General features: G+C 33.4%; 1 protein-coding gene across 4 annotated transcripts in view; it reads right to left on the reverse strand.

The window, feature by feature from the left end:
- CDH12 (cadherin 12) overlaps window positions 1-27,238 on the reverse strand; it is a 947,374-nt gene that overhangs the window by 64,150 nt on the left and 855,986 nt on the right. For all 4 annotated transcript variants that reach the window (XM_020290041.2, XM_020290040.2, XM_020290038.2 and 1 more), the window contains one exon: window positions 19,685-19,852. In XM_020290041.2, the coding sequence (XP_020145630.2) occupies window positions 19,685-19,852 (168 nt within the window). The remainder of the gene's footprint in view (window positions 1-19,684; window positions 19,853-27,238) is intronic.

Below are 27,238 nucleotides of genomic sequence, written 5' to 3' on the forward strand. Positions count from 1 at the left end.
CAGTTATTAAAGTTGTGCCAAACTTCTCAGGGGCAAATTCCAAAGCAAAAGGACAAAGCACAGAACATGTGAGTGATTTTTCATTTCCTTTTATTCTTTTTAAATGCCTGTTAAATGGAAATATGATTTATCAGAAACCGTGTCTATATTCTTTGCCTCTTGTGTGATTATAACACAGAACCTGACAAAGCACCAAAACCTTTGAATCAAAGGAATGAGTGGTCCTAGTCCAATCTCATGATCCATCGATAAATGCTAGAAAAAGTCTTGAATTTTTCCTTACAAAACAGAAGAGTGAAGGTGTATATTACATATTGTACTATAAATCCTCCTCTATCAGAATATGTGGTTAGGGAACTTATGACTAAAAATCATTAAGGAAATAGCTGGTAGAGATTTGAGATAGAGGGAGCTATAAAGTGTAGTGGATTTCAAACTTCAAATATGGCCAGCATATTTGGTAGCAAGGGTGGGTAGTGGGGATAAGAGGGGAAGAGTTGCATGGGACCTTTAGGAAACCATGGAAATCTAACTTAAAGGGTTCTGGATAGTTGTGGTTTATGAGTTAACTTTCTATTTGTACAGTTAAAAGCAACAATAAAAGTATTACAAATCAAGGGCAATAATATAGTCTGGAGTCATCTCTAGGGGATTGTGATTAGTGAAGGTGAAGAGTTCAGCCAGGACTGAGATCCTCCAATGTGAGGGGGAAAAAAGTTTAGAACTCCGAGAGATGATCCATAGGGAACCATTTAATGCAGACTATAGATGAAAGAGCCCCCTTTTCAAGACAATATGCTGAGATATGAATTTTATGTTTTATAAAAGAACATTTTATGGGGCCAATAACAATGAATGTGAAGACACTATTCTTTATAGTACTCTATCAATATAAGTTAAATAGCAGTTAAAAAAAATGTCAGTAAATAGTATACCTACAAATTCCATTATCTAATAGCATTGGAAAATTTGTGATAAATTGAAATAGTAGTATTGTCCAAAAATGATTAACTTAATAGCATTCCTCCTAACATGCACCTCTCAAAATTAATATATAATAGAAGTAAATCCAATGATTCACTATTTGCAATTTTGTGCATGAAATTTTAGTGCATGTAAAACACAAATATACAGAGCAGTGGAATTTCTGTTCTATACATAGCAGACATACATTTTAGTAAGGTGGAAGACACGTTCATTAAGACAAGTATTTCTCAATAAAATATTACGGCTGGTAATAAAGTCTACAGAATATGGAACAAGTCAGAGTAACTATGCGTTAGTCATGTCAGATTGTTTAGGTTCTGTCGTTTTATTTCCAATGACTTGACATTTTATCATTTCTAGAATCTCAATAGCAACAAAGCTGAGGTCATTCAGATTAATTCAAAACTGTGAAGTAATCTTCAGCTGTGCCAAAGTGGGATCATTCGTGATGTACTATGTAATTACACTGCCATCATCTTCTAGGTGTCCTACTTTTGACGCCTATGAAACATCTTAATGGCACTACTTGTACAACACAGAGTGAGAAATAAAACAGGTGACAAGAAATTGTCCACAGAATCAATAAAATATATGTTTACATATTCATCCAATATACACACTATGCTTAACAAAAATCTCTATTTTGCCATGGAAAAGGAGGAAATTGCATGCGGTGAGCAAATTTAGTGATCACACTGCATACCTTCTTAGATATAATGTTCCCTGCTAATTCCAAAAGTAAAAAAATAATAATATTTTAGTTATAAGCTAAATAAGCATCCTTTCAATAACTATGTCATTTGAAAACTTGCACTTATATTTTGATTTTATTAGGACTTACACCATGTATAGGGGGTTGGAAGCATCCATTGCTATCTAGGAGCAAAGAATATAAAATACATTTTTCCTCTTTTTTTTGTTGAGAAAATTTCCAAGTATTTATGAAAACACCAAAAGAAATATATTTACTTAAAATACAAATTAATATGTTTACTCAGAAGTAAGCACTATAGGACTTAAGTGAATAAATGTATTAAGTGAATGAATGAATTATAAAATACCATAATAACATTCAGCAATACAAATAGCAAGTAAAACAAAACATGGAATAACCCATTACAAATTCACTTTTGAAATGCATTTTATTTTATGTTTATAGTAAGAAGTCTAAAGTTACTAAAAAGAAAATTAAGAAGTCAATGTGCAACTTCCCATAAAACCTATCTATACAAGTAGCTAATGTGAACCTGATTACTATTTAAAAATATTAAAAAACTAGAACAATTGGAAGGCTGAAAAACAAATTATTTTAAATTGATAAGAATGTTAAACATGGTAAAGAACTCAGCAACACATATTTGAGACCAACTAAATAAACCACCACTTAAAGATTTACATTTAGTTTTAAACTTCAGAAAATCAATATATATATAGCCACAAACTGTTGATTCAGTGATTGAATTCAGACATTGACTTGTTCAAATAGCGATCCCGCATGTTTTTTGGTGTGTATGATTTACCGTCTACTGGCATAGAAATAAAATGCTGTTTTTTTCAGTATTTTATTTTTTTAACTTCTTAAACAAATATAATTGTCACACAAATTTATTTCACCTTATCTAAGGAACATAAAAAAGAAATGAAAGCAAAGAACATATCCATGTGAATAAAAAGAACTTTATAGAAATGGTGTACCTATAGATCAGTGACCTTGGGCAAAATATTTAATCTTTCTTGATCTGTAAAATAGTATAATAATATCTACCTTACAGATTTGTTTTTGAAAATTCATTTATACAGTAGTGCATGAAACTCTATAAGTATTATCTATTATACTAGGTAATTTTCAAATAATTTTGTAGATAATCTCTTTATATGTATTATAATTTTTTCCATCAGAATGGCAAAAGGCAATAGGAAACTGCCTATAGCAGTGTGGAGATGAAAGAAAAGGATATGTTAAAAGAGTTCTGAAAAGTCATTTTAATTTTAACTGAAATATTTTTTTTTCCATATCTTGAAAATTGGAGGATTCAGGGGAAAAAAAAATACTTTGGCGGTTGAAGAACATTTTATGCCCTCTATTTCCTCAAAAGCCTAAAGCTATATTTTCAATAAACCCAAATTGAAGTAATAGAAATATTATCCACAAGGAAGAACCAACCTGCTAACAAAGTTGGATTGAAGCTGGATTTTAGTCAAGCATACTAAACCTACTGTGAATGGGATCTCTTAGTAATGAAAAAGAAATCCACTCCTGCTCATTTTTAGGATGAGTCTAGGATGAACATATTTTTGGAAGCGTCAAATATTTGGCATCAAGTGTGCATAAAGGGAAGTAAAACTCAATGGAAATCAAGCAGGGGGATTGGGGGAAGAGGAGATGAGCAAAAACCTACCTAATGAGTACAATGAACACTATCTGAGACGGACACAATTTTAACCCTGACTCATTCATGTAACCAAAAACATTTGTACCCCCATCATACTTTGAAATTTAAAAGAGCTTTATTTCATTGGCTAAATTACTTTACCTTTAAAATATTATCATTGCCCATTCCAGATTTTAACATGAATATGAATTATCATGCATTCAATATCCAAGATATAAATGGCTTCAGTTTTATAAATTCTAAATAACAATACCAATATTTTTTTCTCCGAACAGTGAAAAGTGTATTCATTTAAACTTTCTAGTTCTGAGCAGCTAAACACAACACAAAAATTTAGGGCTAGATATTGAATTATTTTTAAAAATATCTTTAGATAGTAGATTAATTACTATATATTCCAATAATTCAAATTATTGATATTTGATTCAACTACAATTTTCAGTAACCTCCTTCTTAGAATGTTAAGGAAAAACAAAAACACACAGATAAAAAGACTGTGTTTATCTTGACATTTATAGTCTAGTGGAAGAGGAAGATATTAATTAAGCAATCACACAAAGAAAAACAGCAAAGGAACATCAAGGCTGTAAAGGAAAGTTACACAATTCTATTCTATGTTTATGATATTTAAGCTGAAAATCTGAGTTGAGCCAACTTGATGTTGGGTCTGTGAGGTCCGCTAATAGAAAATGTCTAAGCAGAAGTAATCGTATGACAAAAGCTGTTATAATTCCCTGCCTTACCAGTTTGTTTGTTCAATTACTCCCACTGTGACCTATCAACTCTAATAACAGTAGTAGCCCTAGGATATTAGTCTCTCCGTATCTAGCAATCCATTATCTATCTTGTCTCTGTCTCCTTTCCTCATCCAACCAAAACACATGGTTTATCATTTCAATATCATATTAACCTATCCCCTATATCTTGTCCATGTACTTTTGTTGCTGCAGTCTCAGAAAACCCAACCATTAATAATAATGTTCATCTTCCTTCTCGAGGAGGAGGTGTGGTGGACTGAGGAAAAGCAGGTAGATATCACTATAAATTATGATCACTAACCTCAAATGCGCCTTTAACATTGCCTGCAAAGCATACAAATTTGCACAGGTAACTGACTACCATTCTCTGTGACTTCAATTTTAAAGCGATATACTCTCCACAAGGCTCTGCTTTACTCACTTCACTACTTCCTTTCTCAGCTGGTGACCTTGTCTTGTAGTTCACAGAAAAAGCAAAATGTTATCACATAGGAGATCACTCAGCTTCCCAAACCTTCAAAGGATCCCACAGCAGTGTGACTGTGAGTTTGAACAAGCACAGCATGTAAGATATAATAAAAACATTTTTTTCTGTCTCCCATTGCTCCTCTAGACTTTCTTCTGTGAGTATAAGCTTTGTCTTTGGATGGAAACCATGGTGAGCAAACGTTTCTGTTTACCCTTAAGTAACAGATAATCTTATGTTCACTTCAATTCCCAAAATCTAGATTTGGAAATTAGAAATGTGCCATATATCATATTAATTAATGTATCAATCCTTATGAAAAATTAAGGTTTCTCTTCTCGACTGCTCCACCACCAGGTCTAGCCACAGATTGGATAGTGATTTGGGAACTGACTGACTTGACAGGATTTCCTCTAAGAGATTTTTTGTTGTTGTTTGGTTGGTTGTATTTTTGTTTTTAATTATCTCTTGCCTGGGGTGTTTTAACCTTACTATCAGATGCAGTGAATCTAGGAGATTGGGCTGTTCTTACTAGAAGGTGTGGTTTTTGCTTCTCTGGGGCTGTGCAGTGGCACTTTGGGGCAGCTTTTTTTTTTTTTTTTTTTGAGACAGAGTCTCGCTTTCTTGCCTAGGCTAGTGTGAGTGCCGTGGCGTCAGCCTAGCTCACAGCAACCTCAAACTCCTGGGCTCAAGCGATCCTTCTGCCTCAGCCTCCCGAGTTGCTGGGACTACAGGCACGAGCCACCATGCCCGGCTAATTTTTTTATATATATATATTAGTTGGCCAATTGATTTCTTTCTATTTTTATAGTAGAGACGGGGTCTCGCTCAGGCTGGTTTTGAACTCCTGACCTTGAGCAATCCGTGGGGCAGCTTTTTGAAGTGTCTCTTACTGCAGCCTCCATAGCAATGGCGTTGCCTCTGCTTTGATGGAACATGCTCTCAGCCTCTAGATCTCCAGTGATCCACCCCACACACAGATTCTCACTTCAAGAAAAATATCTTTGGAAGGACTTAACATGACCCTGGGTTGATTTTTCTCTCTGGTTATACATTTCTTAGCCTTTTTTGTTGTCATATAATTACTTTCCCAAACAAAGCCTTGTTCTTTTTCTTTGCTTTTTTTTTTTTCAGGACACTAACTTTCTTAAGCATGAGGAAAGAATCAGTCTATGCATTTTCCCCATTTTCTTGGAAAATATATTGGACTTTACAATTGGTCCTTATTGAACAGAAGGCTCCACTCACCAAACCTGAGAGGAGTGGAGGAACAACCTCGTTAATTACTTTTACTAGACAGGGACTATGTATCACTTTGGACAAAATTTCCCCTCCACTTCACAATCTATGAACTGTACTTAAAAGGACTACAAAAAAACCTTGCTCTGACTGAGGGCTCTAAGAGCCTTAAATGCATCCTGACACTTCCACTGTAAATTTTGAATTTTGATCTGAGACCATACTTTTCTATTAATATGTAGTATCCTTTGTACATTAGCTTCATGGTATAAACATCAATATTAACCTCTTGTCATGTCTGTACGATTTCTTTTTTCCTCCTCTCCCATTTTCATTGAGGTTTCCTTCATCTTCACTTCCTCTTATTAAACTCTAGCAATTTATAAATATTGTACTATTTTTTAAAGAGTCTGTTTTCTCTGCATTGAATACTTTCTTCTCAATTGAGATATTCCAGAGGAGATACAAACTGTTCATATTTGATCATCATACAAAAAATTTCCATGTCCCAAATCTGATTCCAGCTACCCGCTTCATTTTGTTTTTCCTTTCTGGCATAACTTCTCAAAGATAGTTGCTATTGCCCATTCCTGCATAAAAACTACTCGGCAAGCAGCCTTAACCTGGTCACCAAACCCTCCACTCTAGTTAAAGATTCCCCTTTGATTGCCAGTGACTTTCACTCTACTAAATCCAGAGACAACTTCTCAGCAGCATTCAGTACTCTTAGTGATTCCCTTTTTTCTGAAGTATATCTCTCCTTAGCATCTCTAACACTCTAACAGTTGTGGTTTTCTCCCACCTCCCAGCTTTCTCCTCCTCAGCTTTCTTTGTTGGAATTCTCAGAAAGGATCTAGATAAATGATTCTCAAACTTGGTTGCATATTGGCCTCATAGAAAAAGTTAAGGAAAAAAAAAAGTGCTGAAGCCCAGGGACCATCCAAAACTGTTCAAATTTAATTGTTCTGAGTTAGACCTGAATGACAGGGTTTATTAAACTTACTCCTGTTCTACTTTACAATCATGATCAAGAACCATTGTCTCAGGCTATTTTTATCCACCCTTTCCTCTTCCTAGGTAATGTAATTTCTCCCCTTGACTTCATTTACCATCTTTATGCTAAATATTCTTTGTATTTTAACTCCAGCCTATATACAACTTTTGAGTTTCATACTATATGTGGTAAAACATTATGTTATGCCCAAACTTTACATGGATATCTCCAAGGCTTAGTTTTGATATACTCAAAAAGTTTTGATATACTCTCCATCTCTTAGTTTTGATATATTCAACACTGAGCTCACAGAATTGCGATATCCCTAGATCTCTCCTACTAGCCACTGTCTCAGCAAGTGGTATTATGATCTCCCCAGTTCCAAACACTAGAATCCACCTCTCCATGGCAAGCCCATTACTATTGTTGTTTCTTTACCTCCTAAAATCACTCAAATCTATTCACATACTACCACTTTCACAACTTCCATAGCCACCAGTATCACAGTTTAAGTGACTCATACTTATCTATGCTACTGCAGATGTCTGCTAAATGGCATTCCCACTTTCATCCTCCTGCACCCAAGATAGTTTCCATCTGCACTGCAAAGGTAGAAGGAGTCATTTCTATCACTCCCAGGTAAAAATTCCATTTGTTCTATCATGATGCCAGAAAATGCATAAACCTGTTAGAAAATCCATTGAGTGTCAATATGAAGGAAAGGAAGAAGTTTTTAAATAGAGATTAATCCTCAAGTGAAATAGACAATAACAATAATCACTTATATAGTGCTTTCTATATTCTGGGCACTTTTTTATTTTATTTTTATATATCATGGGTATGTAATAGTTACATATATTTGTAGGATACTCAAAAAAATTATAAATGCTTGAGGTGAGTTATACCCCAATGACCTTGATTTGATTAATACATATTGTATACCTATATGAAAACACCACATGTACTCTATTTTCTGGGCATTTTTCTAAGCTCTTTCCCATTATTAACTAATTTTATTCTCACATTAAGACTATGGAATATCCACCCTAATTTCTAGCCATTTATATCCTAGTAAAAGCTTAACCATATTGGAGTAGGGAGGAGGGAGATTATGTATAAGCCCTGATTTTTAGTATTTGTGCATTCCTGTGGTGTAAGAATGCCCACCATGGCTTACTTCAGCCTAATAATGTGACATCATTGAACACAGAGTTAGGAGGAAATATGCACATCTGGTTCTGCTGATCTGGTAGAGCCAGTTACCACTCTGCAAATGAGGAAATTAGGGGCTATAGGCCATGAGAAGAATCAATCAAATAGTGTCTCTAATATGGAAATACAGTTCCTCATTTGATCTGCTGACTTCACTTCACTTCACTGGATTTTACTACGTGAAAGCCAATCAAATAGAAACAATATTGGGTTGACAAATAAGCTCTTTTAAAATGCAAACTCAAAATTCTGAATTTCAGCGATACTGACGGATGCAAATTCCAACTAAGTGTGGATTGAGTGGGTTGGGCACATTTGGGGTAAATTCTCTTTTCAGCACCTGGAGAGTAAAGTATGAAAACATCTAGAAGAGAACATTAGCAGATTTGAGAGGGTTCTAGAAGAAGGCAGGACTCTAAAGATAAAATGATTCCGCTTCTGCACCCAAGAAAGGAAGGAAAACTTACTGCATTTCTTTGTTTTTTCAAATTGTATTCTAATTTCAAAATATTATGGGTGTACAAATGTTTTTGGTTACATGGATCACTCTCGTAACACTTGAGTCTGGGTCAAAAGTGTGCCCGTCACCCAGACAGTGTTCATTGTGCCCTTTAGGCAGGTCCTTGCTTATTCCCTCCTTTCCCCTTTCCCTGCTTGATTTCCATTGAGATTTACTTCCCTCTATGCATATATGTGCTCATCAGTTCCAATGTAATAGTGAGTACATGTGGTGTTTTTTTTTTTTTTCCATTTTTAGATACCTAACTTAGGATAATGGTCTTCCGTTCCCTCCAAATTGTTGCAAAAGGCATTAAGTCATCCTTCTTCATGGCTGAGTAGTATTCTCTGACATTTCTTTCTGCTCTTCCAATTCTCCCTTCCTAATTATCTAGCTCCCAGCATTGAAGTACAATTTATTATGTTTAATACTATAGTTCCACTGATTTTTAGATTCAATAAACACATACCTCTATAGCTCTGCAAAACTAATTGTGCTTTACAGCATTATTTTTTTCAAGAAATTGCACTGGAAATCCCAACCAACCCAATTCCAAATGAGCTATGGAATACATCCCACTTATATTACTTAATGATTGCCAGAATAAAAAGTGGTATAATCAACAATAAGTTAGGGTATACTTGAAAATAACTAAAAGAGTAGAATTGGAATGTTCCTAACATAAAGAAATGTTAAATGCCCGAGGTGACAGATAGCCCAATTAATTTACATTGTGAATTCACATTGTATGCCTGTATCAAAACATCACATGTACCCTATAAAAATATACAACTATTATATATCCATAATAATTAAAAATAAAATTAAAAATTGTTTCTGATTCTAAGTTGTGTATTTTGCATATATGTGATTTATGTAATCATTATTCCTGTTACACATAATAGTAAATGCAAACACAATGGAGATCTTGGCAAGAGTTCATAACATTTCAAAGTGCATTAATAACTTTGAATTGTTCATCCATTTTACAGAGTGTATTTAATATTCCCTTTAAAACCTTCATTAAATATGTAAACCTTTCTTATAGATGCCTTTATATAATTTCTGATCCATCTAACAAAATATGGTAAATGGATAATTCTCAGTGATATTGCCCAAATAACATCACAAAAATATGCCACAAATAATATTAATACTAGAAGTTTTCTAATAAATTAATAAATTTAACATCTTATAAACTAAGCTCCTAAAAAACATTAGAGATTCAAATTCATCTGGGAAGATTTATTTACTCAGAGTTTTTGTTTTTGTACAGATTTTTTTCTTTGAGATTTTTATTAATAGGAGGAAGTGTGTAAAAGATGAATTTGTTAATTGTCTCTTCCCACATAATAATTTGGTTCCCTTTGACCAAAACTAAATCTTTCAATGACAGCCCATTTACTGATCTATAAATTTGATTTTTGAATATTCATCATATATTCAAATATCATGTGTGCGTACAATGGTTTAAATTTTCTGTCATTGCCTGCGTTTTATTTTTTGAATATCCCATATGTCTTCCCTGTTTTGTTGTTTTTACCTAAAATGTTTTACTTTCCTAGTGTTCCACATCTCTCGCTAAAATTTATCCATTATTCTTTCAGGGACAACTTAAAGCCATGTTTAATGATATTATTCCTTTTGTTATTTTTTTTTTTATTTTGGCATATTATGGGGGTACAGATTTTAATTTCCTTTTGTTTTTACAATTCCATTTTTTCACAATTCTATGAATGCCACACTTTAAATCACATATCGTGTTTTGCAGTAATATAAATATTTTGGTATACATTTGCTTTCCCATTGACTAACTCTTATTACAGGTTTCAGAAATCAATGTGGATATTATTCCTTTCAAAATCTTCTCATATCTGATCTCCAGTGGTTTGGGTGTCCTTCTTATACATTTATATATCATTTTGTGCCCAAGTCTATCATTTTTTTCTCCAGGTACTATAATTGTTAATTTACTTAAAAATCTCTTTTATATGGTAGCTGCTTAAAAGAAAAGATTAAATTTTTTCTCCCCTTTATGCAGCACAAAATAATAATATAGTAATTTTTATATATACAGCTCAATAAAACATGCAATCAATGAAACATTGTCTAATGAATGATATGTTTTATTGTGTCTGATATTTGTTAATAAAATAGATTTCTTATATACCAAGTCTTTTGTTTTCATGGGTTTTAGTATTGCTTACTGGTTAACTTTCATAAAGAACTACTTTAGAAGTCTAATTTCCTTGTCTATAAAATTTCTAATACCAAAAAGAAGGTAAATATGAAATAGAGAAATATAAACCATGTGAAATAAATGGTGGCATTATCGTGGTTTTACATATATGATTAAAGATTGCTTACCACAGTTAGAAATGTATGTATTAAAGGTTTGAGGTGGTTGCATTTAAAGTTGTTTTCATACCTCTGTTCATTCTTTTTGGATTTGCTTATACCCAAAACTTAAATATGTCTTCTTTAATCTGATTAAGTTTATCCATACTCTGTACCTCACTGATCACTTCACTGTTTATGTCTCTCAAATGCTTCTTTGACTTCTCTCTTGAGCATTCTGTATTTTCAACTATCTCTTGTTCTTCTAGTCTACTGAAGCAGGTTGAAAAGAGAAAGGAAAATGTGGGAGGGAGAAGGAAGAAGGAAAAAATTTAAAAATAAGCATCTTTACTGTTAGATACTTTAATTGTATTATTTTACTTAATCCTCCCAGAAGCACTGCATATTATTAATAAGATGGCTGTATAATTTATAACACAAACAGAGCCACTTTTGAGGGTAAAAGGAAAAGGAATCAATATTGGTAATTAATTTGGGGGCTACAAGTGTAAAGTGGAATTGTCTCAAGCAAAGTAGGTGGTCACCCTATTTATTATCCTAATGTGATAATGTAAAAACATGAGTCAGTGAGAGATTAAGTTTACTCAGGTCTCAGGGAGTAAACAGTAGAGCTGAGCTTTCTCCATCAGTACCTTTCCTAGATTCTCTCTACTCTACAATCACTTTACAAATGTAAAAATGCTCACGGTGACTGTAAGACAATGTCTTTTCAGCGTTGATTGGTGAAGCAGTGGACTGAAAGACGCTTGTTCACATTCATGGCTCCTGCCCCTAGCTACTGGCCCAATTCTGATGTTGGAAGCAATAATCTATATTTTCATAAACATGAATGCCACAGCTTTAACATGTTATCTAATTATGTTCTGTTGTAACACACATGTAACCACAAAGTTCCTGGCTCCTTCTCTTACTATCTATTTTTCCTTCAGTTTTCTCTTCTTAAGATAAACACAACCTACTCGTAAAAATTAAAGAAGTTAATATGCAATGTTAGTGTTGCATTTATGTAGTACATGTGCAATGTATGTGAGCTGCTGATCTCATTATTATCATCACTGTATGCAGAAAAGAGAAGTGGCAAGTGTACCACCTGAGGGAAATCCTGGAACTGGCTAATGAGGTTCCAGCAAGCAAAGCAGAAAAGCAGGCTGAAGACTTGTGAACTTGAGAACTTAGTAAGTAAAGAGGTATAAGTAGATCACAGCCAGAATGCTGGAGGTTTTGATATTACTAAATTGGCTAAGTTCTGTCTCCGGCATCCACGTACTTGCTCTTCTTGATAGGAGATTGTCACAGAAGACATTTTTTTTCCTCCTATTTTTGCAGGAAGGATGAAAGGTGGAGATGGGAGACCTTTCCAATTCAGATTTTCTTATGTGTTGATTTGTTTGCCTGTTTGGTAACTCACAAGTTATATTCTATCATAGGCAAAATTTCATACCCAAGTTGCAAATTATATAATGAAAAAACATTCAAACCACCTCTCCAATATTTTAATTAAAATAAAAGTCACTTAAAGTGATCTGCAAAGTACACAGATTAACATTATCAAATATTTTAAATATTTAATGGATTCATGGTGTTTAAACTAATTGTTGATAACATTGGTTAATCTTAGGGACAATATCTTTAACATTACTTCAATTTAAAACTTTATTTTGTATGGTTCAAGAAAATAATTTAAAACTAAAGGCCAGACTTCTGAAAGAGCAATAAATGTCATAGTCCATGTACTTGGTTCTTCTGAGAATCTGCTAATGGCATCATGAAACACATATCCTTTGCCACATGGTTAACAGGACCAAGTAAGTCATCAAAAAATTTCAGCACCACTTAAAAAAGATTCATACTTTCTTTAGCAAAGGACAATGTGGTATTCATAGTGATGATAATAGCAGTGAGAACCTGTTTTAAAATCCATTACGTACTTTTTCTGTTTACTCACATTGGCCTATATAGAATCTAGTGAAAACTCACTATCCTTTTACTCTTAGAGAATCTGTCTGAAGTACAGATTTTCACTGGGCTTACATTCAAATAGTATTTGGTTCAGTGTTGGCCTCAAAGTATCAGTATCTGACATCTGTAAGTTCTTTGGAAGACTTCTAAACAAGATGTAAGACTATATATGAGTGTGTGTTTGTTTTATAAAAATCCTTTTTGAAATACTTAGTTTAAAATGAATAGATTTCAATATTAAGCCTCTATGCAAATATATCTATAGGAACAGAATTTTGAGTAAATAAAAATATTCTTGTGAGATACAAAATAATTAACTTATTCCCTCTATCCAATGAATAATGAAAATGCCTTCTCAGGGAGTCAACACTTGCTGCTTTATCACAGTAAACTGGTAATTTTCAAATTTGCCCTGCAAGCTACCCATAATAGAATCAACCAGAACACTTAACTAAAATTCAGATTTCTAGGTCCAAGCTATGAAGGCCATGAGATCCCGAGAGATTCTTAAGGCAAATATAATTTGAGAACCATTGTAAGATCTACTGGTGAATAAGATTCAAGTTATCATTTTCAGGCTTCATCTCGGCACATAGCCATTTTTTGTTTACTTTTATTGAAATAGACAAAAGATCTATTTTGGAATTAAACTAGAATTGCTTACTTCCAGTTAGTAAAAAGCTAGTTTTATAATGTGTCTTGGCTACTTTTTCAAAGAACAGGAATAGCATCATCAAATGTGATAACTCTATTTCTATTACTCATGACTATAATCTTTATGTGACCCAGGTAGCACCTAGATATAAGCTGTTTGTTTAATATTTCTAAACTATTAGGTTTACAGTTTTCTTTTTTATGTTTTTTAAATGTTCTCAACCCCAATTAAGGGGATATATCACACGCACACACAATTTATAGCATATATCCAATGTGTCTCTCATATATGCACATATAAATACATACAACCTCAAGAATCTGACTATTTTTGTCTTATTAATGTCTTTGAGAGTTACTGACCAAAATTATATATTTATGTATAGTATCTACATAATCTGAATTAAAATATGAATAACACACATAATACTATTTCTGAAAATTGTGTTCTCTTCCTCTACTGAGGATATCTAGGATAGAAACATGCTCCAAAAAACACTAGCTTAGGTAAACATGTCATCAAAGAATGCTATAAAAATGTTGCCTATTTGAAATTACTTAAATATTAATATAAATGGAATTGTTAGATTAAAATGTGTACTAAAATTGATGCTAAATCAGCACCAGTACTAAATTTGAGAAACATACATTCATATCATTAACACATTATCATATTGTTAACTTTTTTTGTATTACTATTTAAAGCTCTACCTAGTCCAAATTTAGGAAACTTTAACTTGTATTTTGTAGTCAAACTTCTTTATGAAATTGTATGTTATATAATTATACATTAACCTTGCAGATCTCATTGGCCCACACCCACCCCCAACCTCAGGTATTTGAATGAACTCGAAGTAGTTATCTTCATTTAAATAGAAGTGGATTTCACACGAGACCCATTATTTTAGCCATCTTTTTTTCCCATCCCTTCACTTAAGATAACACATTGAAGATAGTGATAAGAGCAGCAATTTACCTTTGTTTCATCCTCAGGAGCATCAGTTAGGCACATGCTGAGGTGCTATCAGTGTTTTTCACTTGGTGTGCTGGTAGGCAGCAGGCTCTTAACCAGAATCTCCAAGAAAGATGGGAGGTAAGAGATCTACATAAGATACTCTCTAACAGTAAGAAGGGAGATTGTGACAGGAACTGAGTGTTCCTCACCGTATTCAGACATATCATTGGCAGCAGAATTCTTCTCTGGACTTAAAGTCAAGAAATATTTCATCCTACAGTGAGATTCCATGATTGTGAGAATTTAACTATGGAAATGTATATACAGTTTTGAACTCTCAGAACGTATATGTGTGTGTGTGTGTGTGTGTGTGTGTGTGTGTGTATAATAATAAATTTGCATCATAGAACTTGGATCTTTGGCAGTCAATCTCAGACATCCTCAAAAAAAAAAATCAAACCTTGGGAACTTGGCAAAGTATATATATATATTAATTATACATAGGCTGAATCTAAGTAACCATCAAAATTCAATTAGCTTTTAGCTGTTTATTTAGAGTGACTTATTGTATGGTTTTATCAAGCAAATTTAAGTCCAGAAACTAACCATTTTCCAATTATAAAAAATGCTAAATGGTAAACACAGAGGAATAGGCTTTGTGGCCCATCTAAGTACAACTGTGTTCATATTAATTTTAAGAAAAATCTTTATATGTTACACATCATAATGAATATTTCTTTAAAAAAATCCCAAAGTATCATAGATATCAAGATGGATGCTGATAAAATGACAGGATGAAAAGAGAAAACACATTTTACTTAAACGTATCAATATTTTTCACTGAATAAATCTATAGTAATCCTCTTTTTTCTTTAATAATTTAATCATTAATCTCATCATCCTGAAGTCTTTACATGTCATGAATATACAATAGAAAAAAATTTATAGATGCATATATATACACATAGTTTTTATCTGACAGTTTATGTAAACCAGAATATCAAATATTGATCATTATTTGCTCAGTAGGAATTTTGGCTGATGCTTTTAATGTTTAATTTTATTGAGATTTTTTATGTTATTTTTAAGACAATAACAATTTCTTATCTACAAGTGTTAACAAGTTAACAAACTAGTATAAGACAGCTATGTTTTATACTGTAATTATTGTACAAATAGTGTATTATTGACTTATAACTGAATCAAAATGTCTATAGCTGGAAACAGCCATTTTGGTAGATAGTTGATCTAAACAGAGTTACTTTAAAATGTTTTTTTATTTACTAGTAAGAAATTTTTTAGAACATTTATTGATGTCCTCTTTTCTACATTTAAATCTATTTGCCATACAAACAGTTCTCTTATCTCACATTATATTGAAATCCAAAGTAAAAAAGAAACAAGCACTCCCTTACATTTCCTATAAATGGACTCTCTTTTCATCCCATGTTGTATATGGAGTGTTTTATTTTCCTTAATTTGTTTTCATCTTCATTACAAAATTATTTTATACAAAAAAGAGCCCAAGTGGCAAAAGTATAAATATTTTTGCCAAATGTGAATTAACCAGCTCACTTAATTGATTTGATCTTATAATGTATAATTTAGATCAGTTTGGTAGGCAGTTTGTCATTTAAAATTCACATAATGGAAACCATCAGCATTTTTCTGTAGCTTATTTTAACAGGGAGAAATGCTCTACAGATATCTTTGATTGTAGTAGATAGAAGCTATATAACTCTATGGAAAACATTTTGTAAAGAAAATCTTTTGTTTTTATATTTCAGTTAGATCTCTTTTAATATGCCACATATTATTTCCATTTCTGAACCAGTATTACTACTTTTATTGGTGGATAGTTTTCTGGGTTATCTGTTGTGAACAATTTTCTGGGTTATTTTGATGACACAGGCATCAAACACAAATTATTATTTTAGAGAAAAAGTGACAAAAATTTAGGGTTCTTGGACAAGTTACTTAATCTTTCATAATAATACTTGCTCTTTTATTTCTAAAATTGAGAAAATACCATACAGTCATTATAAGAGTTACATGAGAATCCAAATGCAAATCACCTTGCTTAGTGCCTCACAAACACGAAGTAATTTTTTTTTAGTCAATATCATGGTCACCACCATCATATTACATTGGCAAGGAGTTCCAATATTTCCAGAACCATCTATTTTACAACAATAAAATAACAAACTATTTATACCTGCATAATATAAATGCATATGCTACTCATTTTTTTTTTCCATCTCAAATTTATAGAAGGGAATGGATGGAAATGAGTGCTTAAAAATATCACACACACAAAGCCAAACATGATTAATAAACTTTAGGAAATTCTTTTGTGGTGTTTGGAAATGAAAAAAAAAAGTCACAGGAGTTCATCTGAAGAACTTTTTTTAGCATAATTGCTTAATAGTCACGAATAAATATTGCTAGTTGTGAGGAATTCTCTTTTAAGTTATTTATATAGAGAATATATGTTTTCTTGACTTCTGTATTCAAAGGGATATTATCTCAGCTTATAATTTTATATCACATTTGCTATTTAATTTCTCTCTAAGGGATATATTTAATTTCTCTCTAAGGGATATATTTAATTTCTCTCTAAGGGACATATTCCTGGGGAAAAAAAAGCATTGGCTTCTAAAGAGACGGCTTTTATACGTACAAATGTGTTCTGTCTTTTCCTCTAAAGAATGTAATTCAAAATGACAGTATAGTAAAAGGGTCTTGACACAGAGACATGTAAAATTTCAGGAGGATTAATTTTTTATTGATTCAAAATGTGAAAACCTCTTCTTTCTAGTGATTCAAAAATATTTCCTACCTAGTGTAGTTTCATATTATAGTCCAAATGTTCAAGTAATACAAGCAGAAAATAATTTGATCACAGTGATCTACTTGAAGGATTTCTTCTGCTCTCTCATTTCTCCGTTTATGGGTAGTGACAATTCAACATGAACTGTGATTTTTTTTTGCAGATGTTCTCTAAGGTCTTAGAATAGAAGGTAAAAGAATATATTAATAATACATTTTATTTTAATATGCTATTAGATAGAATTTGAACTTCTGAGTTAAAAAAAAACTGTCACTTAATTTTGTTGATCTTGGGTAAGTTATTTCTTTTCCATCAGCCTCAGTTTTCTGAATGGTAAAATGTGGAAAATATTGATCTCAGAGAGTTGTTATGAAAAGGAAATCAAGATAGCAATGATAAAGTTCCTGACAGTGTGAAAATGCTTTAAATGTTCCAATGCCCTTCTCTGCTTCAAATGGATCTCACCTAGTCACCATGGACCTAGAGATTCAAACTTGAATAAATAAGAAACCAACCTACAACTTTATCTAGATTCTCTTTTCATTAGGCAAAATGTGAAAGTGATCTTCCTGTTTCAGTGTGACCTAAGCACACCATCTTGGTTTCCTATGCATACTCTAACTTCTCCACCATTGAGCCATTGTCCCCCAGCCTGTTTGGGTCTCTGCCTCAACTTCCATTAATACAAATGAGCCTTCACCAATACCCACAAGGATTATATTCTTCCTTTGGCTGTGGTTTTGTACCCCTGATCTGAAAAATCCTCGCTATCATGCATGTGAATGCAGATATTGACATTACCTAGGAATATATTTGCTATTTTCCACACTCTAGATTGAAAATATTTTATATGCACAAAACCCAAAACAGGGCTTAAGTTCACAATGCCACTTTTTATATATAAGCAAAGTATATCTCCCAATCTGTCCTTTTCAAATAGCTATTGCAATTTGCCATACTTATGTAGTTAAAAAAAAAAAAAAGTTTAGTGCTTTTAATGTTAGGAATATATTCTTGAATGATACAGTATGCTAGAAAAACAAATGCAATATTTGTTTCTTCTTTTAAATATTTACTTACATTCTTCCCGTTTTGCTTAATAGCAAAGTATTACTTAACAACTCTGTAGATATTACACTATCATAACATATAGTAACCATTTGTCACTTATATTCATATGCTAAAATATGATTTATTCTCTCTTTAGTTTACAAACAGAAATCATATTCTTTATCATGTACAACATGACATGTGAAATGTGTATACTTAGTGGAATGGCTCAATTGGGCTAGGTATCATAAGCATTAAGGTCTGATTATCTCTATTAATAATTACCACTCTTAAAACATTGGGCCATTAAACTTTTAGATCACTAAGTAAAAAACATTTAGAAAGAAAATATAGGTTGATGGCTTTAAGAAAAAATTTACAAAGTAGTAAAATATGGAAAAACATTTAAACAAAGGAATCAGATATTCATTTAGTTAAATATTCTCAATGTTATATATTTTAGTGAGTAAACTCATATGCTCCCTTTCTGCTGTGGAAAGAAGAAAATTGTTCTGTTTTGCTTTTTAAGACTATTCATGCAAATGAGTACCTAGTGATTTAATTAAGATGCTTATAAAACCAGTGATAGAAACATTCCGTTTCTGTATTGCAAGCTGTAGGGACACTAAAATAATCCTTGAAAGTGCACCAGGAATCAAATAGGTACTGATTGGTGTTAAATGTAATACTGCAAAAGAAAACTAGATGTAACACAAGTGAGAAGAATTCATTTTCAATAAAAAAACACAGAGCTACAGAGAAGATACAGGTGTGAATCATTCTATTATCATAGAAACTATAGCAATTTTCACCTATTACAAAACTAAAATAAAATAACTGGTTGGAACCAAAGTGATGCAGATAGCATCAATATCATCTGATACTTAGACAAAAATATTTGACAATGGTCCAACATATGTAATTGCTAAAGAATAAGCAGAGAATTCTAATACTAATTATATGATATGTAATTTGGTGGCATATATGTTATAAATATGAGGTCTTAAATTACATCAGATTTTCCATGTTTACTTTTTCAGTTAATAAGATATTAAGGTAAGATATCAACCTATTGTGAATATTTTACTTCATTAAAAGTCAATACCATTAGACCAATTGTTCAACTATTGACTCATTATTTTGTATTAAAGTAACACTGGACATGATTCTCATGAAAAAATTCTGAAGACATGTCATTTTTAATTAGTTTCTGCTTCCTAAAGACCAGAAGTTTTGGAATGTTATTTCAATTCCTTTAGCATTGAATGACGTTGTGAAGAATAAAAAAAAAAGCTATACTAATTTAGACTTAACAGGAAAGATGACATACTTTTGGGGAATCTGGGTGGATTGTCATTGACATCAGTGAGGGTGATGTTGACTATTGTTGTTCCAGCTAATCCTCCCAGTTGTCCTCCCATATCCTTGGCTTGGATGAGTACTTGGTATTGTTCTTTGACTTCTCTGTCCATGTTTGGCAAAGCTGTTCTAATGACACCTTAAGGGGAAAAATAATAATATAAAATAAATATCACAAATACTGCAGTTTCCTAATTAAAATAGTCTGCAAAAACAACTACATGATTCTATCTAGATTCACTAGCAAACACATACTAGCAAAAATTATGTGTCTTTTAAAAGGTGAAACACCCAAAATGTCCAATGATTAGGGCATAAGTTAGTATATTATGATAATAGCCACATAATAAATTGCTATGCAGGTGAGAAATATGGTTAAAAAACAATGTATCGCTTTAAAAGATGGTCATCTTAATTAAGTCAGCCAAGTTAGACAGGATTTACACATATGCTCCTATCTTTTAAAAAAATTGTTAAATTTAGGGATAAAAATATATATACTAAGAATTTTATATGATTAAACTGAGTGTTGCAATTTCTAATGATTATTATTTTCTACTTTCCTCTTATCTTTATATTTTGGGATAACTATATTACTTTATATTCCAAAATGCATAAAATATCTTCTTTGCATACTATATTTTATTGTGTCTTTCAAAATTCCCCTTAATTATTTGAGCAACAGATTTTTCACCATGTTTCTCCAGCACCAAGGACAAGGCCTGCCATTTAGAAAAAACCTTGTAAGGGTATGTTCACCAACTAACTAAATGAATGACTGACAGAATCATTAAATGAATTTATAAATAATTAAATTTACAATCATGAATATTACAATATATGCTCATTTACATATAATATTAATTTGTGCCCTTTGTCCAAGTGTAAAAATAATTTACATTTATATTTATTCATAGTGGAATAGCTATATCCTCTGGATTCTTTCAAGTAAAATCATGAATAAATTTATGAAATTCCAATCTATAGCCAATGGCTTTAGGGAGAGATTGGAGAGCATTTGTCTTATCCCATGTGGCTTTGATAGTGTTTCTTAAATAAAGTAGCATATATGAATAACACAGATAATATCAACCAACAATGAAAACATAAAGTATCCAAATCATAAACCCAGTATATATATCACCATTTTATCTGTATTTTCTACTATGACTTAACACATGCTTTTTTGTTGCTAATTCAGACTTAACTACAATCTAAGATCTCTTCTGATCCTTGGCAGGAAATTGTTGCGAAAAAGACAACCTTCATTTTTGCTACTGCTGCTTTTTTGGTATTGACACCTTTTTGATTCAATCTGTTTGTCCTCTCTTCAACTTGGGCTTGATACTCAGTTCCAGGTCTCTTAACTAAGGTTCTTCATATTTACATCTTAATGTTCTGGTCCTATATACCTTAAGCTATGTGCTTTCCTGCTTATAATGCTTACATTTTCTAACTAAATGCCTGGGTTTTATTCATATGCATGCTGTCTATTCTGTTGTTTTCTAAGATCTGTCTTAAATCAATTTCTTTGTAATTAAAATTATATATGTTTTTCTTTATGTAATTCATTTTCAGTATGAAAGTATTTAATATGAAAATTATCTGTGTGTTTGTGTGTGTATTATATATAATCTCTAACTCTCTCTCATTCTCTCTTTCAGAAAAATAGAGATTCTTTCTGGTTATCTGCTAAACTATATTAAAAAAACTATCTTCTGGGACCCAGTTAGAGTATAACATTAAGGTACAATTGAAAAAGGAAGGAAATAGGTATCATCAGACTTATTTAAAAGTAGATATTTTTTGTCTGGTGATCTGTTAAAATTGTCAAGACACCACCATCTCAAATACACTGCCTGCTCTCCTGCTGCAACCTGTGTCAGATGGGCGACTTGCCTACTGCTTCCAGCCCCACTTTTAGCATAATGCTGCCTAATTGGAAAGTATAGTATTAGAATTTAGGGAGAGCAAAGGATTGTATATGTTGTTTGAAAGGCAATCTCTAGCTATGACGACAATGGGCTTACCCTTCCCCAGCACCTCTTCCACTTAATAACTACTGTTCTAAAGAAATAAAATGTAATATTTATACAATTTTTTTAGAGTTAAGATCTGGGGAATAAGCGAGCCTGAAGATAGTCCAATTACCCTGATTTCATTTATTCACAATGTATGCCTATATCAAAATATAACATGAACCCTATAAAAATATATAACTATTATGTACTCATATTAGGAAATAAAAATTTCAACAAGAGAAGAGAATCTTTAAACATTGTAATTTATTTTAAAAGCCTAGAATAAAAATCTCCTTTTCAAGAAGTTATTCTTTGTATGGGTACTCATTTTTTATTAACTAACAATTAACAAGAATGGATTGCAGGGTCTTAAGAAAGGAGAAACTTTGCAAAGAATGATGCTAATGTACTTCCATAATAGAAAGTAACCAGCAGAACTACATTACCATGATTTGAATGATCATTTTCCTCCAAAATTCATGTGGAAATGTAACCCTGATTATGGTGATATTAAAAGGTGGAGCCTTTGGGGAGAGTCAATAAGTAATGAATGGTCAAACTTTGTGAATTAATTAATGGTTTATAAAAGGAATGGAGAGAGATAACCTGGCCTTGTTTGCCTTTCTGCCTTCCACCATGTGAAGATGCCACCTTGAGGAGATGCCTCGGATGGAACAGGCCCTAACAGACACAGAACTTGCCAATCACTGCCTGGATCTTAGACTTCTCAGCCTCTACAACCACAAGAAGTAAATTTTCATAAATTAGACAGTCTGAGGTATTTTGTTACATCGGCTCAAATGGACTAAAACATAAATGCTACATTTTATTATTTCAGGTCTTAGGTTTGGGTTTATGTATCCATCTTCATTTCTCTTTCATTATTTGTATATAAAGATATAGTGACTGATAGCAATACCTAAAAAGAAAACAAAAAAGGAGCCCATGAATTTTATAGAACGTCATAAACACTCTATAATAGGTATACCACACACGTTAATTGATTCCATGTAATTCTGAAATAAATCCTAATTATTGAAAAAAAAATGAATCCTGGTATGATTTGGGTATCCTGTACCTAATGAACTTCTAACCATATGTAATCAAGACAATTAGAGTAAAAGTAAGAATGAAAAAACTATTCAGCCAGCTATTTTTTTCTGCCAAAGTGAATTTACATATATGGTTGAGAGAATTATAAATTTAAAATAATGTATCAAAGGGTAGTAGTCCACCAGGGGATATAGTTTTGCCTCTGCAATCACCCTCATGTTTTTTGCAAGCCCCTGAATCTTGATGGATGGCAACTTCTTTTGCAAAAGTAAGTTAAATACTCTGAAGACAACATTTTGGGATGAAAATCATGAAATACCATATAGGAAAAATTTTAAAATATTACATATGTTAATCCAGGATGTGGTTTTACATCAACTATTTTTTAAAATGAAGCATAAATTGCAATACTGAGACAAGGGACAACAGACTGTCAGCACTTGTGTAAAAATATGTTTTAGTCAGGCGCTATTATTAGGATATAGGATCTATTCTTCTATTTGCCCTTCCAGATCGACTTTATACACTTTTCTGGACTTTGCTGTCCATCTTCTGGCTGGCAAAAGACGGGGTAGGTATAAAGGGATTGAGCTTAGGTTTTTGTTTCCATGGATCCCCCAAATCCCACACTGTCTCCTGCCGGGACCCCTCAGCAGACAGTGCCTGAGTCTCTGGCCCCTGTCATTCATTCAGTCCTAGTATGGTAACTACATTCACTTGTTAGTTCTTCTCCAAATACAGCCCTATCCCTTATGGTTTTTTCTAGAGTTTGCTTGTACCTTAGTAAACAATCCTTGCATTAAACTAATCTCAAATTGCTCCATGAATTCCATCTGTTTCCATCTGGGATGATAATTGATACAATCTCTGTGCAAATTTCTTTCATGTAATGGGTGTGTGTTTATGGGAGTGGGGAGTAGATCATAAAAAAGTACCCAAATAATTAAGCTAATTTCAGATGGTGAGGAGTGTTAGGAGGAAAATGAAATCAAATGTCTCTGAAGTGTTATCAGAAAAATCCTCCACGAGAAAAGGCTTTACAGCTGAACTTGTAGAGAAGTGGAGGAGGCAGGCCTGGAAAGAACATAGGGCAGAGCCCTCCAGGGACAGAATGCAGGAAAGCATCGCTCCTTCAATGCACGCAGGAAGGGTGGTCAGCGGCCAATGTGTCTGCAGCCCAGCGGATAAAGGAAGGACAGTATGAAACGAGACCCCCGAGGAGCAGAGCGGAGGTGAGGTAGTGGTTTTGAAAGATAAATAAGCCCTCTGGGGAAGCATGTTGAAAATTATGGGATCACTTTTGGCTACTACTGAAGTCTTCTCTTGGCATGTATTTAGTCACAGGAAAGCAGCTACAATTTTGGAAACTGTCCTGTGTAATCCCAAACCCTTTTCAAATGTCCTGCTGGATCTTAATGCAGGTTAATTAATATTATTATATTATCTGAGAGGGGGAGAGAGAGAGAGAGAGAGAGAGACACTGAGACTGTTTTGGGTTTTTTTTGTTTCATTTTTCAGGAATGTAGTTACTTCGTGGATCCTGGGGAGACTTACTCATCTAAGGTGTAGATGACAGTGATAATGTTCAGGATTTATAAGTTGAATACTAGTCTAGAACCAGAACCCATCATGCTGTTAGAAAAAACCCTATAGATCCATGGAGGAAGGAAATGAGAAGACTGTATTTTCAAGGGAGTTGGTTTTACATATGTAATGAGCAGAGTTGGGGAACTCTGTGAATATTCCATAAGGGAAGTCAGTCGCATGCACAGTACATAAACAGTAAACATTTATGTAACATTCCATGTTTACTTTGGGGTGGGGTTTTGGCATTATAATGATGTGAAATTTGGATCTTTAATTCAAAAGATGAACTAGAGGGTACAAAGTTTGTGCACAGTCTCCACGAGCTGGCTGAAACTGGCTTAAGGTCTATAGCTATTTATCAATAAGGAATGTTTAGAAGAGTGGTCCTCTGTCCAATCCGAGTTCTAGCAGGACTGCAAGGCAGGGGAAAGGGAATGTCACTTGCCATCAGATGGTCTATCAGCAATGGGTGGGAAATTTTCCAGCTGTAATTGTTTTGGCAATACATTTGGCAATACATTTCAGGAGGTGGTCTCTGCTTAATCACAGGAAAGAAATCTTATAGCAATTAATATTAATAACATCAGGATATGTGGCTATTCCTTCATCCTGTTAACCATGAGATTCTGGTGATTTGATTTTTTTTGTGACTGTCTGTTTTTTTGGGGGGCGGGGGCTGGGGTTGATGTCTCTTATTTTAGTTCTGGGAAGTCCCATTTGTCTGTCTATTGGGGTATATTTTCACAGTTCCATTTCACATGGATAAATATATTTAAAGATGGTGTTGATTCAAAGAAAGGACAAGTTGGTGGGGTTATCATTTGCAATTCACAGAATTATATTATCTATTCCCATAAACAGAATAAGAATTGAGAAACTCCAATAAGAAATATCTTCACTGCAACTATCCACCCCTAACAGTCACAGCTTTTGAGAAGGTGTCATTTGAAGTTCACATTTTCGAGTGTTTAGCTTCCAGCTCTTCCAACCACTCCAGATTAACTGAGCCCCTGTGCTTTTCCAAACTTCTCATCCTTGCTCTCCATTTCTCCATGAATGCCTGCCCAGTGCCCCATTGGTGAACATCTTTCTAGTTTCCACTTTAGTCGCTTTTATATTTTTGTGTGAAGCCAATTTCTGAAACACAGCACAGGAAGAGATGACTGTAGTACCCTGCATAGGATTCAATCACAGAATGTAGAATATTTCATTGTGTTTCTTTGCTTTTGTGCCTGTTTACCTTCCTTCACCAGACTGAAAGGTATACTAGAGGACAGAGAGAAGTTTTGTTTATTTATTTTTGTTTGTTGCTCCTGGCATCTAGTCAATGTCTAGCCCAGGGTATGTCTGTGTTCCTGTTTTGTAACACAACTGTATGTTATTTTTTCACCAAAGGTACCCGAATTAAGGTAATTTTTGGTTAATTTTGGGGGGCTTCATTTAGTTCATGTGATGGTCATTATCTCTTAACTCCTTCCTTCATTCACTGCAGTTTGTCTTCCCTCTGCTAGAAATGTTCTTCCAGAGATATGCTCATGAATAGCTCCTCCACTTCCTTCAAATCTTGTCTCAAAGTCATCTTCATAGGACTTTCTTAGCCATTCTACCTAAAATCCCATGCTAATTCAGTTTTATATTGTTTCTATAACAATTACCACAAACCTAATGGCTTAAAGCAACAGATTTATCATCTTATAATTCTGGAGGGCAGGAGTCCAACATGCGTCTTACAGGGCTACAATCAAGGTGTGAGCAGGGTTGTGCCTCTTTTCTAGGTGCCTTCCTTCCTGCAGCAGTCCCCAAGCTTTTTGGCACCAGGAACAGGTTTCATGGAAGACAATTTTCCAAGGACATGGGTTGGGTGTTAGGTGGAACTCAGGTAGTGATGCCAGCGATGAGGAGCAGCTCTAAGACTGTAAATACAGATGAAGCTTCAAGCTCCCTTGCTGTTCCCCTCTTGTTGCAAACCACCCACAGCCCCACCACCGCCAAGTTTCATGGAAGACAATTTTTCCGTGGACTGGGGGATGGCAAGAGGGCAGATCTCTGCAGCCAGCTTCCCCATAGGCCCTTGGACCAGTACCAGTCCCCAGCCCTGGGGCTTGGAGACCACAGCTCCAGAGGATGCCTGAACTCCCTGGGTCCTGGTCTCCTCTCTCCCTATTCTAAGGGAGCAGCACTGTAGCATCTTCAAATCTTTCTCTGACTCTGACTCTTCTGCCTCCTCCTTCCACTTATAAGGACCATTGTAATTACATTAGGTCTACCTAGATAATACAGAATAATCTCCCCATGTCAACAACAGATGATTAACAATCATAAATCCATCTTCAACTTTAATTCTCCTTTGCCATGTAACATAACATATTCACAGGCCCTGAGGATTAGGACATGGACATTATTGGGAGTGGTGGTCATTATTCTGTCTACCATACCTACCCCTACTCAACATTTCATATCCCTTTCTTTACTTTATCATTCTTTCCTTAGCCCTTATGCTATTAAAAACACTATATATTTCTCCTATTTACTCTGTTTGTTCTGTGTTTCCCCAAATAGAAGGTTTGTTGCTCAAGGCGGGGAGTTTTGTCTTAAATGTCATGCATATAGCAGGTACTTGATAAATATTAGTAAAATTAATAAATTAACACAATTATAACTAAGGAAACACATGGAAAATAAGCAATTATCCTTTAAAAGAGATTATGATTTTAACATTTCTAGTACTCTTGGTGATTATTGATCAAAACACTCATATAATTTTGCATAAGATAGAGTTGTTGATATAGATATAAGTGTATCATAGCTATTGTATGATGAAAAAATTATTAAAGATTATTTTTAAACTTGAAAAATATCTCTTT

This window comes from Microcebus murinus, chromosome 11 (assembly GCF_040939455.1).
Source record: "Microcebus murinus isolate Inina chromosome 11, M.murinus_Inina_mat1.0, whole genome shotgun sequence".
Lineage (NCBI taxonomy): Eukaryota > Metazoa > Chordata > Mammalia > Primates > Cheirogaleidae > Microcebus > Microcebus murinus.